The sequence below is a fragment of the Odocoileus virginianus genome, chromosome 27 (assembly GCF_023699985.2).
Source record: "Odocoileus virginianus isolate 20LAN1187 ecotype Illinois chromosome 27, Ovbor_1.2, whole genome shotgun sequence".
NCBI lineage: Eukaryota > Metazoa > Chordata > Mammalia > Artiodactyla > Cervidae > Odocoileus > Odocoileus virginianus.
Window position 1 is genome coordinate 39,034,303 of NC_069700.1, and position 18,688 is coordinate 39,052,990.

Here is an 18,688-nt window from a genome sequence, read left to right on the forward strand (position 1 = left end):
GCTGCAGTCCATCGGGTCGCTAAGAGTCGGACACGACTGAGCGACTTCACTTTCACTTTTCACTTTCATGCATTGGAGAAGGAAATGGCAACCCACTCCAGTGTTTTTGCCTGGAGAATCCCAGGGACAGGGGAGCCTGGTGGGCTGCTGTCTATGGGGTCACACAGAGTTGGACACGACTGAAGCATCTTAGCAGCAGCAGCAGCAGCAGGGGCCAGAAGTCTGGGCATGGCTTTACTGAGTTATCTGTGTGCATGCATGCATGCTATGTCACTGCAGTCGTGTTCAACTCTGTGCGACACTGTGGACTGTAGCCCCCAGTCTCCTCTGTCCATGGGATTCTCCAGGCAAGAATACTGGAGTGGGTTGCCATGCCCTCCTCCAGGGGCTCTTCCCGACCCAGGGATTGAACCACATCTTTTATGTCTCCTGCATTGACAGGTGGGTTCTTTACCACCTGGGAAGCCCAGTTCTCTAAGTAGGGTCTTACGAAGTGGTAACCAGGAGGTCTGCTGGGTTGTGCTCTCATCTTCTAGAGGCCTGACTGCCAAAGTATCTACATCCACATTAACTCACTATGTTGGCAGAATTGAGCAAGTAGGCTCTAAATGGAGCCTCTCATAATGTACCATCATTACAGGAGTGACACCTTGTTGGTTAGAAGCAAGTCATAGGTCCCAGGCACATTCGAAAGTCGGGAATTAAAAAAGATGAGCATCAGCAGGTGGGGGTCACTTTCCAGTCTTCCTGCCCCAATTATTTTCACATACCCCTGTAAGGGTTGTACTGTTTGCCTGGATACCAACAATATATGACACTGTCTATTTACTCACAGCCTTGACAAGAAGATTGGATTTTGTTTTGTTTTGTTTTGTTTTTCATTTATTTTTATTAGTTGGAGGCTAATTACTTCACAACATTGCAGTGGGTTTTGTCATACATTGACATGAATCAGCCATGGAGTTACATGTATTCCCCATCCTGATCCCCTCTCCCACCTCCCTCTCCACCCGATTCCTCTGGATTGGATTTTTAACTCAAGCTTTTGAACTTTTGTCAATCTAATGGGTGGGTAATTGTACCTTGGAATAGCTTCAATTTGTATTTTTCTTATTATGAGTGAAGTTGAACATCTCTGTACATTTAAGGGCCACTTTACACCTTTTTTTCGCTTTGAGAATTATATATTCATGTCTTTTCCCCTCATCTATGTATTTATATTTATTGATATATAATTGATTTACAATATTATAAGTCAAATAACTTGTGATTTAGACAGTGGAGGTGATAAATAGATTCGAGGGATTAGATCTGGTAGACAGAAGCCTGGGGAACCACAGATGGAGGTTTGTAACATTGTACAGCAGGCAGTGACCAAAATCATCCCCAAGAAAATGAAAAGCAAGAAGGCAAAGTGGTTGTCTGAGAAGGCTTCACAAGTAGCTGAGGAAAGAAGGGAAATGAAAGGCAAGGGAGAAAGGGAAAGATATGCCCAACTGAATTCAGAGTTCCAAAGAAGGGCAAGGAGAGATAAGAAGTCCTTCTTAAGTAAACAACCTAAAGAAATAGAGGGAAAAAATAGGGAAAGATTAGAGGTATCTTCAAGAAAATTGGAGGTATCAAGGGAAATTTCATGTGAGAATGAGCATGATAAATAACAGAAACTGTATAGACCTAACAGGAGAAGAAGATATTAAGAAGAGGTGGCAAGAACACACAGAAGAACTGTACAAAAAAGATCTTAATGATCCAGATAACCACGATGGTGTGATCACTCACCTAGAACCAGACATTCTGGAGTGTGAAGTCAAGTGGGCCTTAGGAAGCATCACTACAAACAAAGCTAGAGGAGTTGAAGGAATTCCAGCTGAGCTACTTAAAATCCCAAAAGATAATGCTGTTGAAGTGCTGCACTCAATATGCTAGCAAATTTGGAAAACTCAGCAGTGGCCACAGAACTGATAAAAGTCAGTTTCCATTCCAATCCCAAAGAAGGGTGATGCCAAAGAATGTTCTGACTAGCGTACATCTCACACGCTAGCAAAGTTATATATATAGTACCCCATGATTGCCATTTGGTCGCATCATCCATGGATTCACATTCATGGATACAGAGGAACCACAAACACAAAGGGCAGACTATAAATTATACTTGGATTTTCAACTGCGGGGAAGGTTATGCCCGTAACCCCAGTGTTGTTCAAGGGTCAACTGTAACACCATAGTCAAAGGACCAAGGTAACGTACCAATGATCAGACATGTGGATAGTATTTACTCTGATGTAATGAGAAGGACACTCACCTCTGTGTTATCCTTCTCCACCACCCCCAAATAATTCCAGTCTAATCAGACAAACCTGAACTGACTGACTTCTAACAAAAACCTTAACTAATGCTCTGCAAAACTGTTATAAAAAGTAAGAAAAGACTAATAAATCATCACAGATAAGAGGAAACTAAGGAGACACGATATTTTTAAAAAAAGGAACATGGTGTATTCTGGATTGGATCCTGGAACAGAATAAGGACCTTCATGGAAAACTAATGAAATCCAAATAAAGTATAGAGTTCAGATTAATTTACAGGAATTTGACAATACTGATTTCTTAGTTTTGACAAATGAATCATAGTAACAACATGAGAAACTTGGTAAGGTATATAAGGAAACCTCACTGTACTATTTATCTATAACTTTTATGCAAATACAAAAGTACTCCAAACTAAAAAATTTCTTTAACAAGCCCCAGAGGTTTTTGTTGTTGTTAGAAAATTTCATGCTGATACTAAAACTTAAGTGAAGCTTATATGAACCTCAATTATTTATTACAATTTTAAAAAGAAAAACAAATTTAGAGACTTAAACTACCTAATTTCAAGACTTATTCTGGGCTTCCCTGGTGGCTCAGACCATAAAGAATCCACCTGCAACACAGTAGACCTGGGTTTGATCCCTGGGTTGGGAAGATCCCCTGGAGGAGGGCATGGCAACCTACTCCAGTATTATTGCCTGGAGAATCCCATAGACAGAAGAGCCTGGTGGGATACAGTCCATGGGGTCACAAAGAATCAGACACACACACATAGATGAGTAAAACAGAATCAAGAGTTCAAAAATCAGTTAACACATATATTGATCAACTGATGCTTGGCAAAAATGCTCATGTAATTCAATGGGAAATGAAAACCTTGCAATAAATGGTGCTGGAATGACCAGATCTCCAGGGAGAAAAGGGAAGAAAAGAACTTTAACTTTTATATCACACAGGAATTAAAATCATCAAAATGGATCATAGAACTAAATTTGTAAACTCAGTTCAGCTCAGTAGCTCAGTCATGTCTGACTCTTTGTGCCCCCATGGACTGCAGCACGCCAGGCTTCCCTGTCTATCACCAACTCCCAGAGCTTACTCAAATTCATGTTCAATGAGTCGGTGATGCCTTCCAACCATCTCATCCTGTTGTTCTCTTCTCCTCCAACCTCCAATCTTTCCCAGCATCAGGGTCTTTTCCAGTGACTCAGTTCAGCTCAGTCACTCAGTCGTGTCTGACTCTTTGTGACCCCATGAATCGCAGCACGCCAGGCCTCCCTGTCCATCACCAACTCCCGGAGTTTACCCAAACTCATGTCCATCGAGTCAGTGATGCCATTCAGCCATCTCATCCTCTGTCATTCTCTTCTCCTCCTGCCCTCAATCCCTCCCAGCATCAGGGTCTTTTCCAATGAGTCAACTCTTCGCATCAGGTGGCCAAAGTATTGGAGCTTCAGCTTCAGCATCAGTCCTTCCAAAGAACACCCAGGACTGATCTCCTTTAGGATGAAATGGTTGGATCTCCTTGCAGTCCAAGGGACTCTCAAGAGTCTTCTCCAACACCACAGTTCAAAAGCATCAATTCCACCAGCCCAGGATGGATGCATGAGACAAGTGCTCGGGGCTGGTGCACTGGGAAGACCCAGAGGGATCGTGTGGAGAGGGAGGTGGGAGGGGGGATTGGGATGGGGAACACATGTAAATCCATGGTTGATTCATGTCAATGTATGGCAAAAACCACTACAATATTGTAAAGTAATTAGCCTCCAACTAATAAAAATAAATGGAAAAAAGATGTATATTTACCAAATTACTGTCATAATTAGTTTGATGGGATGGTTTTCCCTGCTCCTGGAAAACACAGATTCAAGCCTGTAATTTTTTTCAGATAGAAACTATTAAAGTTATAAGCATATTCACTGGTTAAAAAAAAAAAGCATCATTTCTTCGGTGCTCAGCTTTCTTCACAGTCCAACTCTCACATCCGTACATGACCACTGGAAAAACCATAGCCTTGACTAGACAGACTTTTGTTGTTAAAGTAATGTCTCTGCTTTTTAATATGCTGTCTAGGTTGGTCATAGTTTTTCTTCCAAGGAGCAAGTGTCTTTTAATTTAGTGGCTACAGTCATCATCTGCAGTGATTATGGAGCCCAAGAAAATAAAGTCTTTCACTGTTTCCATTGTTTCCCCATCTATTTGTCAGGAAGCAATGGGGCCAGATGCCAAGATCTTAGTTTTCTGGATGTTGAGTTCCAAGCCAACTTTTTCACTCTCCTCTTTCATTTTCATCGCAAGGCTCTTTAGTTCTTCTCTTTCTGCTATAAGGGTGGTGTCATCTTATATCTGAGGTTATTGATATTTCTCCCGGCAGTCTTGATTCCAGCTTGTCCTTCATCCAGCCTGGCATTTCGCATGATGTACTCTGCATGTAAGTTAAACAAGCAGGGTGACAATATACAGCCTTGATGAACTCCTTTCCTGATTTGGAACCAGTCTGTTGTTCCATGTTCAGTTCTAACTGTTGCTTCTTGACCTGCATACAGGTTTCTCAAGAGGCAGGTCAGGTGGTCTGGTATTCCCATCTCTTTAAGAATTTTCCAGTTTGTTGTGGTCCACACAGTCAAAGGCTTTGGCATAGTCAATAAAGCAGAAAAAGATGTTTCTCTGGAACTTTCTTGCTTTTCAATGATCCAGTGGATGTTGGCAATTTGGTCTCTGGTCTCTGCTTTTCTAAATCCAGCTTGAACATCTGGAAGTTCACGGTTCTTGTACTATTGAAGCCTGGCTTGGAGAACTTTGAGCATTATTTTGCTAGAATGTGAGATGAGCACAATTGTGCGATAGTTTGAACATTTTTTGACATTGTCTTTCTTTGGGATTGGAGTGAAAACTGATCTTTTCCAGTCCTGTGGCCACTTCTGAGTCTTCCAAATTTGCTGGCATATTGACTGTAGCACTTTCACAGCATCATCTTTTAGGATTTGAAATAGTTCAACTGGAATTCCATCACCTCCACTAGTTTTGTTCATAGTGATGCTTCCTAAGGCCCATTTGACTTTGCATTCCAGGATGTCTGGCTCTAGGTGAGTGATCACACCATTTGTAAGCTACAGTGGTACAATGTTAGAAACTATGATATTTTATATATGCATTTAGAACATTTGAAAATATTTTCTTTTAGAAGAAAAGAGAAAATTTCTGACCTTAAGTTAAGTAAAAATTCTTAAAGACAGCACAAAGACATAAGCAAAAAGAAATTCTAAGAAGCTAGACTTCATCCTAGTTAAAAACTTCTTCCCATTGAATAACACCATTAAGAAAATGAAAGGCAATCTGAAGGTCAGGAGATAATATTTACAAATACATGTCTGATAAAAGACCTATTGTACAAAGAACTCTTGCAACTTGTTAACAAGAAAACAACCAAAGGTTGTTTTTGTTTTTAATTGTCAAATGTTTTGAATAGACACTTCACAAAAGAAGAGATACAAGTGGCCAAGAAGCCCATAAAAAGATGCCAACCCTGTCAGTCATCAGAAAAATGCAAACTAAAACCATATGAGATACTATTATGTACCAAATAAAAGAGTTAAAATAACAAATATTAAGTGTTGGCAGGATGTGGTAAAAGTAGAATTCTCTTGAATTGCTGATGGTAATAGAGAATACAATCACTTTGGAAAGCAGTTTGGGATAGTCTTAGGAAGTTAAATGTACACTCACCATACAATGCAGCAATTCTACTAGGTATCAACCCAAGAGAAATGAAACCATGTCCAATCTAGATGTGTATAAGCATATTCATATCAACAATATTCATAAATGCCAAAAATAGGAAACAATTCAAATGTTCATCAGCTGATAAATGAAGAAACCAACTGTCATATATCCATACCACTAAACATGGTGTGTGCGCATGTGTTCTGTCGTTCAGTCGGATTCAGTTGTTTGAGACCCCATGGACTGCAGCCCACCAGGCTCCTCTGTCCATGAAATGTTTCCAGGCAAGAAATACTGGAGTGGGTTGCCATTTCCTCCTCCAGGGGTCTTCCCAACCCAGGGATTGAAACCCCGTCTCCTACGTCTCCTGCTTTGGTGGGCACATTAGTTATCACTGCACCACCTGGGAAGCCTTAAATACTATATGATTATATTTAATTGACATTGTAAGAAGCAAAACTCTAGTGACAGAAAGCATAGTCCTCATGAATGCATGTGGCAATTCCTTTGAATGAATGAATGAATCAACTAATCAATCTCCACCCCTCCCTCTTCCTCAACTTTCCCTCACCAACACCTCTTTACCCTTCTCTATATAAAATATATATACACATACATGAAAACATACATATGTATTTTGATATATGAATATACATTTCTATATTGACACATATATTATAAACAATATAAACACACATACACACATCCTATTGTTTCTTTAGAGGAACCCTGACCAATACACAACCAAATGCAATGCACAGATACTGATTGTATCAAGTGTAACAATAGCTATTTAGGACACTGTTTTCAAAAAATTAGAAAAATTTGAATATTAAAAAATAGTGTTGTATTGACATTAAATCTCCTGGGCATCATGATGAAATTAAAGTATTCTTGGCAGACACAGGCTTCCCTGGTGGTTCAGATGGTAAAGAATCTGCCTGCAATGCGGGAGATCTGGGTTCAGTCCCTGGGTTGGGAAGATCCCCTGGAGAAGGGAAGGGTTACCCACTCCAGTGTTCAGGCCTGGAGAATTCCATGGACAGAGAAGCCTGGCAGGCTACAGTCCATGGGGTCGCAAAGAGTCAGGACACAACTGAGCGAATTTCACTTAGGAAATACAAGCTGAAGTGTTTAGGAGAGAAATGCACAGAGTCTAATTTACTTTCCAGTGGCTCAACAAAAAAATATATAGAAATAAATACTCATATATTTATGTGGTTCAATTTTCTGTATGACTGAAAAATTCCAAAACAAAAAGCTGGGTGGGAGGAAGAAAACAAATTTTAATAAGGTCAGAAAAAATTAGGTATGATTCATTATTCAAACATTCCAAAAAGGAAATATAAACTGCAGACTATTCAGACAAAGAATATTATTAAGCACTAAAAACAAATGAACTATCAAGTCATGAAAAGACACAAAGGAGTCTTAAACACAGATTACTAAGTAAAAGAAGCCAATCAGAGAAGACTACACACAATATAATTCCAACTCTATGACATCCTGGAAAGGAAAATCTTTGGGGACAGTAAAAAGATTAGTGGCTGTTAGAGGCTAGGGGAAGGGAAAGATAAAGTAGAGAACAGAATTTTTAGGACAGTAAAGTTATTCTGTGTGAGACTGTAGTTGTGGATATGTCATTATACATTTGACTACACCCACAGAATATACAATATCAAGCATGAACACCAGTGTAAACTATGGACTTTGAGTGATAAGATGTGTAAATGTAAGTTCATCATTTGTTAAAAAAAAAAAAATGTGCCACTCTTGTATGAGAAGTCAGTTCTGGGGAAATCTATAGGAGGAGGAGACAGGAGGTACATGGAAACATTTAGTACATTCTGATCAGTTTTACTGTGAGCCTAAAACTTCTCTAAGAAATAAAGTCTATCTTTTTAATTAAATAGACTTTTTAAAAATTGTGAATGACTCCAGTAAAAAACTTCAGACAAGAAGAACTATATTAGAAGATCCACACTAATTAGAAAATTCAGGACATAACCAAAGTTAAATATGAAGGGTAGCATGGACCTAGCAAGAAAGTAAATATCAAGAGTGAATTAACTTAAAAAATGTTAACCATAATTGTATTCTCAAGATATTTCACTATCAGAAGTATGGGGAAATGGAAACACATTTCCATGCAAAAACTTTTACACAAATGTTCATAAAGTACTATTTATAAGAGCCCAAAATTACAAACAATGTCTTCAAATGTCTATGAACTGATAAATGAATAATATCCATATATTCAAACAATGAAATATTATCAGCAATGTAAAGGAATAAAGTACTAACACAGGGCAAAACATCGAAGGACTTCACAAATGTTAGGATAGGCCAAGAGATGAATCACAAAAGACCACATAGTTCATATGATTCAGTTTATATGAAATCTCCATATGGATAAATTCACGTGGAAAGGAAGTAGGTGAGAGGATGAGTATGTTGTTGTTCAGTTGCTCAGTCATGTCCGACTCTTTGTGACCCCATGGACTGCAGCATGACAGGCTCCTCTGTCCTTCACCATCTCCCAGAGCTTGCTCAAACTCATGTCCATTGAGTCAGTGATGCCATCCAACCATCTCATCCTCTGTCACCCTCTTCTCCTCTTGCCCTCAATCATTCCCAGCATCAGGGTCTTTTCCAATGAATTGGCTCTTCACATCAGGTGGCCAAAGTATTGGAGCTTCAGTTTCAGCACCAGTCCTTCCAATGAATAGTCAGGGTTGATTTCCTTTAGGACTGACTGGTTTGAGTCTAAGGGACTCTCAAGAGTCTTCTCCAGCATCACAGTTCAAAAGCATCCATTCTACTATGCCCAGCCTTCTTTATGGTCCAACTATCACATCCTTACATGACTACTGGAAAAACCAAAGTTTTGACTATAGGAACTTAATTGTTAAGTAATGTTTCTGATTTTTAATACACTGTCTAGGCCTGTCAAAGCTTTTCTTCCAAGAAACAAGTATCTTTTAATTTTGTGGCTGCAGTCAGCATCCACATTGATTTTGGAGTCCAAAGAAATGAAATCTGACACTCTTTCCACATTTTTCCCATCTACTTGCCATGAAGGGATAGGACTGGAGGCCATGATCTTAGTTTTCTCAATGTTGAGTGTTAAGCCAGCTTTTTCACTCTCCTCTTTCACCTTCATCAAGAGGTTCTTTAGTTCCTCTTCACTTTCTGCCATTAAAGTGGCATCATCTGCTTATCTGAGGTTATCATATTTCTCCCGGCAATCTTGATTCCAGCTTGTGATTCATCCACTTCTGCATTTCGCATGATATGCTCTGCATATAAGTTAATTAAGCAGGGTGACAATATACAGCCTTGATGTATTCCTTTCCTAATTTTGAACTATTGCTCCATGTCAGATTCTAACTGTTGCTTCTTGTCCTGCATACAGATTTCTCAGGAGGCAGGCAATGTGCTCTGGTGTTCCCAGCTTATCAAGAATATTCCACAGTTTGTTGTGATCCACACAAAGTCTTTAGTATATTCAATGAAGCAGAAGCAGATATTTTTCTGGGAATTCCCTTGCTTTTTCTATGATCCAGTATATGTTGGCAGTTTGATCTCTGCTTCCTCTGCCTTTTCTACTTCTAGCTTGTACGTCTGTAAGTTCTCCGTTCATGTACTGTTAAAGCCGAACATGAAGGATTTTGAACATAATCTTGCTGGTATGTGAGATGAGTGCAACTATACGGTAATTTGAACATTGTTTGGCATTGCCTTTATTTGGAGTGAAAACTGACCTTTTCCAGTCCTGTGGCCACTGCTGTGAAAGCGTTAGTCATTGAGTCATGTCTGACTCTTTGTGACCCTAGGGCCTGTAGCCCACCAGGCTTCTCTGTCCACGGAATTTTCCAGGCAAGAATACTGAAGCAGGGTGGCCACTGCTGAGTTTTCCAAATTTGCTGGCATAATGAGTGCAACACATTAACAGCATCATCTTTTAGGCTTTTAAAAGCTCAATTGGAATTCCATCACCTCTATTAGCTTTGTTTGTAGTAATGCTTCCTAAGGCCTACTTGCCTGTATAGTCCAGGATATCTGGGTCTAGGTGAGTGACTACACCATCATAGTTATCTGAGTGACTAAGAGCTTTTTTGTACAGTTCTTCTGTGTATTCTTGCCACCTCTTAATATCTCCTGCTTCTGTTAGGTCCGTACCATTTCTGTCCTTTACTGAGCCTATCTTTGCATGAAATGTTCCTGTGGTATCTCCAAGATTCTTAAAAAGACCTCTAGTCTCTCCCATTCTATTTTTTTCTTCTCTCATTGAATTGTTTCCTGGAAAAGGCTTTCTTACCTCTACTAAAACTTGCTATTCTCCGGAACTCTGCATTCAGTTAAATATATCTTTCCCTTTCTCCTTTGCCTTTCACTTCTCTTCTTTCCTCGGTTATTCGTAAAGCCTTCTCAGACAACCACTTTGCCTCCTTGCATTTCTTTTTCTTAGAGATGATTTTGGTCACCACCTCCTGTATAATGTTATGAACCTCCATCCATAATTCTCCAGGCTCTGTGTCTAACAGATACTTAGTCCCTTGAATCTATTTGTTACCTCCACTGTATAATCATAAGGGATTTGATTTAGGTCATACCTGAGTGGCTTAGTGGTTTTCCCTATTTTCTTCAATTTGAGCCTGAATTTTGCAACTGGGAGCTGATGATCTGAGCCACAGTCAGCTCCAGGTCTTATCTTTGCTGACTGTATAGAGCTTCTCCATCCTCAACTGCAAAGAATATAACCAATCTGATTTCAGTACTGACTAAGGTGATGTCAGTACACCACCAGATGATGATGTCCATGTGTAGGGTTGGAGTGATTGCCAGTATGTACAGGGTTTCTTCTTGAAGTGATGAAAATTATCTAAGATTAAACTTCAGTGTTGATTGAGTAAATTTTTAGATATACTAGAAACCATTAAATTTTATACATCAAATGAGTAAATGTATGATATGTGACTTTTTTATCAATAAGCTGTTAAAAAGAGTGAACTGAGGTTTACAATTGTGAGGATATACATGTGAATGCATCACCTACATTAATATCAGAAAGGGGAAGGAAGGAGAAAAAGAAGAACAAACTTAGCCCAAGATAGCAAAAGGAAAGTGAAAGTGAAAGTTACTCAGTTATGTCTGACTCTTTTTGACCCCATGGACTTTGTCCATGGAATTCTCCAGGCCAGAACACTGGAGTGGTATCTGTTCCCTTCTCCAGGGGATCTTCCCAACCCAGGAATTGAACCAGGGTCTCCTGCATTGCAGGCAGATTCTTTACCAACTGAGCTATCAGGGAAGCCTAGCAGAAGGAAGGAAATAATTAATTAGAAGAAAACTAAATGAAGCACAGAATAGGAAAACAATAGTAATAAAAAAAGACAAAGCTAGATTTTGGATTTTTTGAAAAAAGAAAATGAATAAATCCTTATGAGGCTAATTAAGAAAAAATAATAACAGCAAAGACTCATAATCAGAAATAAAAAAGGGAAAAGTTACAAGTGATGCAAAAAGACAATTTTAAAGGGTCAAACTCTTATGAATAATTATATGGACAAACTAGAACTGGACAAACTAGAGAAAAAGATAAATTCCTACAATCTACCAAGACTGAATAAATAGAAAGCCTGAATAGACCAATGACAAATAAAGAAGACTATATAAGCAATCAAAAACCTTCCAATAAAGAAAGTCCCAGGACCAGATGACTTCACATGTAAATTCTACCAAATACTTAAAGAATTAATACCAATCTACCTTATAGTCTTCCAAGAAAAAGAAGACACAACACTTCCAAACTTATTTTATTATGCCAGTATCAAATAAAGCCCAAGAAGACACTACAAGAAAAGAAAACTACAGGCCAATATCCTTCATGATCATGCATACAAAAAGTCTCAACAAATATTAGCACACTGAATTCAACAGTGCATCAGAAGGATCATACATCATGATTAAGTGGGATTTATCCCTGGAATGCAAAGATGGTTCAGTATTGATATACCACCTTGACAGAATGAAGAGAAAAATCACACAAGCATCTCAATAAATGCAGAAAAAGCATTTGATGAAATTCAACACCATTTCATGACAAAAATTCTCAACAAATTAGGTATACAATAAACTTACCTCAACACAGTGAAGACCATAGATGTATGAAAAGCCCACAGCTAATATCATACTCAATGGTAAAGAGGTGAAGATTTTTCCTCTAAGATCAAGAACAAGGCAAGGATGCCCACATCCGCCACATCTATTTACCATAGTACTGAGTGTACTAGTCAGAGCAGTAATGCAAGAAAAAGAAATTAAAAATATCTAAACTGGAAAGGAAAAAGTAAAACTCTCTGTTTGTAGACAATATGATATTGCATAAGGAAAACACTAAAGACTACATAAAATAATGCTAAAACTAATAAATGCAGTAAAGTTGCAGAGTACAAAATCAACATACAGAAATCAGTGCATGTTATACAATAACAATGAACTATCTACAAAGGAAATTAAGAAACTAATCCTAAAATTGCATCAAAAATCATAAAATGCTTAGGAATAAACTAAGCCAAGGAGGTGAAAGACTTGAATGCTGGAAACTATAAAATATTGATGAAAGAAATTAAAGACATTAGTTAATAAATGAAAAGACATTCCTAGCTCATGGATTGGAATACTTCATCTTGTTAAAATATTTATTCAACCCCAAAAGATCTATATATTCAATGCAATCCATACCAAAACTCTAATGGCATTTTTCTATATAAATAACAAAAACAATCCTAGTACTCAAATAACCAAAAGCACAGACGACAAAAGCAAAAGTAGACAACTGGGATTTTATCAAACTGAAACGCTTCTGCACAACAAAGGAAATCACCAACAAGATGAAAAGAAAAGGCATACTATGTAATGGAAGAAAATATTTGTAAATCATATATCCGATAAAGAGTTAATATAGAAAATATATAAGGAACTCCTACAACTCAATAGAAACAAAAATCAATGACCCATTTTAAAAATAGGCAAAGGAACTGAGTAATCACGTCTTCAAGAAGACACACAAATGACCAACAAGTAAATGAAAAGGTACTCAGCATCACTAAACATCAAGAAAATGGAAATCAAAACTACAATAAGATATCACCTCTTACCAGTTGGGGTTATTTTATATATATATATACACAAAAGTATTGGCAAGAATTTGGAAAAACTGGAACCCTTGTATACTATTATAGGGATGTAAATTGGTACATCCACTATAGAAAACAGTAAGGAGGTTCCTCAAAAAATTAAGAATAAAACTATGTTATCCAGCAATATCAGTTCTGCATATTTAACAAAAAGAATGAAAACTTTGAGGAGATATCCAAACTACTGTGTTAATTGCAGCATTACTCACAATAGCCAAGACATGGAAGAAACTTAATGTCCATTGATAGATGAATGACTTTAAAGATGTGAGATAGATAGGTATACACACACACACAGAGGAATATTTTTCAACCTCAAAAAAGAAAGAAATGTTTCCATTTTCAACAACATGGATGAACCTGGAGGACATACACTAGTGAAATAAGCCATATCCAAAATGATAACCATTACATGGTCCCACTCTCATGAAGAACCTAAAATGGTCAAATTCATAGAAGCAGAGAATAGAATGATTTTTGTCAGGAGCTGGGGAAAGGAAAACAGGGAAGTATTGGTCAAAGGATACAAAGATTCAATTATGCAAAGTGAATAAGTCCTAGAAATCTACTGTACAATATAGCTTAGTTCCTATAGATAACAATACTGCTTTGTAAACTTTAAAATTTGCTATGAGGGTAGATCTTACATTGTGCTCATATTACAAAAAACAATAAACAATGATAACAGGGGAGGAAGGAACTTTTTGGAGGGGACAGATATGTTTACACCATCAACTGTGGTGATGGTACATGGTATATACTTATGTGCAAACTCTGCAAGTTGTATATACATAAGAATCTATGTTCTCTAAAAACATCAAAAGACTAGATTATAAAACCCATGAGTTTTGTTCTCTTCTATATGTCCAGCACCTATGAAGTATACATAAATACTTGTTTAATCAACAAACAAATAGGAAATAAAACACAAAACTAGTCAAATAAAATTAATAACACATGATTGAAATCTTGAAAACAGGGCCCCGTACTGTATATTCAGGAAGCACTATCTGTAATCTTTAAGGAATCACTTGACACTTGGAGAACTTCCATAACCTTTAAGTAACAAAATGGACAATGTTTCCAAAGGAAAAGAAAACAGCTATAGATCAAGGAAATTTGAACTGAATTTTTGAGCAAGTGTGGCCATCCAAGTTGTGACCATTAGGAAACATGATGACATTTTTAATCCAGTGCTTGACCAAGTGGTCTTGCTGGCTGATGGATTTACACAAATTCTCTCCTAGGGATCAAAACAAATGAACAAACAAACAAACAAACACACTTACAGCAGGATAATGAAGTGGACTGTTGACTTATTCCAGATATACTGACTTGAATACATATATGTCCCTGATGTAAAATCTTCTATATGTAAGGATAATATGGTGCTCACCCACCATCATAGGAGCATGTGCCTTTGAGTTTTTTCAGGATTGATGAGTGATTGGCACTTCCCCATTCTTCTTACTCTAATTCTCCAATATTCATATCACACAAGTTGTCAGGGTTAAGATTAAAATTGTTAGGGTTGAGGATTCATTCCCCTACTCTCTGAAAAAAAAGTCAAATCCCTTGGGAGACACATCTAAGAACCTGTGGCTCAGATCCACTAAACAAACCTATACGAATGGCTCATTGAAGAAGCTTCTAATGTCCTGGGATTTTATTTCCAACACATAAGAATTTATAATATATTCAAAATAAATTGATTATAATCTTTAAATTACAACTTTTAGTTCATTCATTTTATATCAATGTCATATGTAAACAAATGTCTAGTATCTGTACATTTTCCTTATAACTCACTAGTTACAGAAATCTTTTCTTTGGTAAATACCTTGTAACCAGGGCTACCCATTAATCCATCCTTTCCATGTCTTCCTGGTTCTCCCTGAAAAATAAGTAAAAGTATTTTAATATATTTTGGCACTAATGTTTCTTTTTTAAATGAAGATAGTACAGGATAAATTTTATTTAATGCAAACACTTAAGAAAATTTTCCATCAAACTCACAGCACGTCCAGGAAGGCCAGGAAAACCAGCATTCCCCTTTTCACCTTTTGCGCCCTGTTTTTAAAAACAAACAAAAACAATCCTTACAAGAAGGTTTTTAAATTCCAGCTCAAACTTAAATAGGAAAGAAAGATAATTTCCTCATGGACTGATAGAATTCATGCAACCACAGCTAGTGTTGGCCCTGCAGCTTTCGGCAAAGCACTATTTTATCAGGACTCAACATGACATTGAGAATAAGATGGATACAGAATTACTAAAAGCATCTAAACACAGAAACCACATCTAGGCAGAATTAAACAGAAATGTGTATCTTAAATATAGAGAGAACATAATTTCCCTTCGATGAGAAAAAATAAGATTCTCAATGGACACACTGCTAAACAGCTACTACTTCCAAGTAATCTCTCTCTATAAATATTTTGAAAGTTCAGAAGGGTCAATAACACAAAGTATTCTTATAGAAAATCAAGTATAACAGTCAATAGTCATTTTTCCATTATTTCGTTGTTCTGAATAAACCCCACAGAAAAAGGTGAAAAAAGCTAATTGCTAGGAACAGTGGACTGGGACTGAAATTCCAATTTTCTATTTCCATTATATTGAAAGTTCAATATGATACTCTGTTTGGGGATCTAAACTTTCCTTTTTGCCATAAAATCCAGGTGATCCTTTATCTCCTTTGGGACCCATTTCACCCTAAAAGACAAAATATAAATCCTGAGTTTTAGAGAAGTATTTAGCATTTCTCTTATGGATTAAAGAAAAACACCAATTATACACAATGGAGTTTACTACGCAAAAATCAAAATAAAAGAGAAATAAAATTATTTAAATTTTATTTACAAAAATCTTATATCCCAGGCTTTATAAAGCAAAAGCAAGGAAAAGTGAGGGCATTTGTTACTCTAACAGGGCTTTATATGATAACAGTTAAGAAAATTTCTGTATAATCAAAGTTACTCAACAATTTTTAAATACTATAAGATTTATGGCTGAAAATTTTAAAGGAAATTTGTAAAAGCTTTATGTAAACTATATATTAATCTTAACCTAGTAATTTAATATATGAGCATTTATTGATAGCACATTTATAACATAGAGGACTTTCAATTTGAAGTAAAATGCAACATTGCTTAATTTTATAAAGAACAGATATCTTCAACCTTTGATCCTGGTATTCCATGAAGCCCAGGAAAACCAGGAAGTCCACGGTCACCCTGAAAATAAAACAAATTAATTAAAGAAAACACATTTCAGCCTAAAAATATCAACATATACTCTTCCATCTCATTCTTGACAAAATCTATTGGAAACAAATCTGCGAACAGTTAAATATACATCTATACTAAAACCCTGTCTCTATAAAAGACTAATCCTCTTTTAGCAGAGTTTCATTTATGATCAGAGAAGGAGAATATGAGAGGCCAGGGGAATCTCATCAACAGCCCTTACCCCACCCTTACAGAGCAGTCATCTATTCTAAAAACACCTAGACTCTTATGTGGCAAGACCTAGGAGTTAATGGAAATGGCCAAGGGCTAATACTCTCCTCAAGAGAGCCATCCTCTGAGGTCCCAGCGCAGTGAGGATAGACCTGAGATGAAAGTCTAGGGTTCTGTAGCGAATTTTTCTCCTATTGCTGAACTCAGTAAATTGTTCGTAGTAGGTGTCTACTCACATGTGTCTATGAAGAGGGGAGGACCTACATGATCTCCAGAAGAGGAGAGATGGAGAAAATCACAACAGCTTGGTATTCGGAGACATAATTTTAATACTTATTTCTGTGGGACTTAGTGATGCTGTCTTAGCTTCAAAAATCTTAATTGTCAAGACACAGTTTCAAGAGAAGCCCAATGGCTCACTCAGCAAGATTTAGGTCAATTCACATTTATTTAGGCAAATTAAGACACTGCACACAAAAAATTTATGATTTCCTTAGCTGTCTGGTAGAGAGAGAAGAGGATGTGACCAGTTATCTATGATAAATGTAATTCTTAAAAATCTCAATTTTAATGAAGGTTGTTTATTCACACGTTTTAAAGAGTTGACAGTTATTCAAGGCATAGAACCCTTGAAAGGCAATGCTTTCCACCCTAAATTCCTGGTCACCAAATCACATGGCTACCTTACTGCTCCGTTTTTCAGTTCCTAGCACTAAGGTAAAGGTGAGAGAACCACCTGTCTGAATTGAGACAAGAGTTGAAGGCCAGGTAGACAAAGATACACTCTTTATAAGACGGAATTTAGCTGGGTAATGAGTACTTAATAAAAGTACAAAAAGAAGGGTAAACTGAACTCCCTTTAAGGATGAACCTAGTCCCACCTAAGAATTCCATTCTCTGACTACTTATAGAAGACACCATCTTCAAACTGGTGATGTTTTCCTGGAGATAAGATAAACCAACCTTGGATGAAGAGAGAAGACCAGGAAAATTAACCCACACTGGAACCAAGAAAACATAAAATCTGGACAAAACTACCCTCATGTGCATAAGCAAGATTTTTAAGTAAAATTAAAAGGCACAGCCTCCATATTAATATCCAGCAATGAAGAGGGGAGGGGCAGAGAAACAGTAAAATGCTTGGAGACTACTAAGGCAATATCTACAAAACACAAAACACAAGAAAGTGGAACTCAAACCCTATACACTCAGCCAAGTAGTGTCCAAGGTTTAAAAGCAATAGGTGGTAAATAAGTTGTAAAAGTAAGCCAGTGTCTATCTACAATGGTTCTGTAATGTGAAAGACAAATCAACGCTGCTGGGTCAGCCACTGAGCAGTTGAGTCATCAGTTACTGCAGGACAGGTGAGCCTAAGTTGATTAACATAGAAATTTATCTACTAGGAAAAAGAGGCTGCCAAATAATAATATAAAAAAAAAAATAAATGTGGCAGTGGCTCTGAGGCTAGGTAGTGGACAGCGAAAAATAATTGTTGGAGGTTGGAAATACAGTGATTTATGTAATACAGTGAATATTTGATGAAAACTTCACTTGCAATAAACTGCTAAGGCAAAGAATGCATCCAATGAACTTAGCTAAAGAACCAAAAAACAGAATGACAGTATCATGAATCAACTGGTATTGGCTGCATTTGAAAATGGGACTAAAAAGAGATCAGTTCAGAAAAGAATCAGCCAGTTTGCAAGCTGCAATGAAAAGAACAGACCAAGTCTAAAAACACTGGGATGCGGAGAATACACCTTTTCACTCCCATCTCTAATAGGCAAATAATGAAACTGGAGAAGGCCTTTAAGAAGTTCAGTCAAAACACAGAGAAGAAACAACTCAAGTGTGTGGCCCTAAAAGCCATTCTCAGTTCAGTCAGTTCAGTTCAGTCGCTCAGTCGTGTCTGACTCTTTGCAACCCCATGGACTACGGCACACCAGGCCTTCCTGTCCATCACCAACTCTCGGAGCCTACTCAAACTCATGTC

The 18,688-nt window shown here is 37.4% G+C and overlaps 1 protein-coding gene across 2 annotated transcripts in view; it reads right to left on the minus strand.

The window, feature by feature from the left end:
- COL21A1 (collagen type XXI alpha 1 chain) overlaps positions 1-18,688 on the minus strand; it is a 213,249-nt gene that overhangs the window by 64,228 nt on the left and 130,333 nt on the right. For both annotated transcript variants that reach the window (XM_070456701.1, XM_070456700.1), the window contains 4 exons: positions 16,417-16,470; positions 15,895-15,949; positions 15,251-15,303; positions 15,075-15,128 (listed from right to left, as the gene is read on the minus strand). In XM_070456701.1, the coding sequence (XP_070312802.1) occupies positions 15,075-15,128; positions 15,251-15,303; positions 15,895-15,949; positions 16,417-16,470 (216 nt within the window). The remainder of the gene's footprint in view (positions 1-15,074; positions 15,129-15,250; positions 15,304-15,894; positions 15,950-16,416; positions 16,471-18,688) is intronic.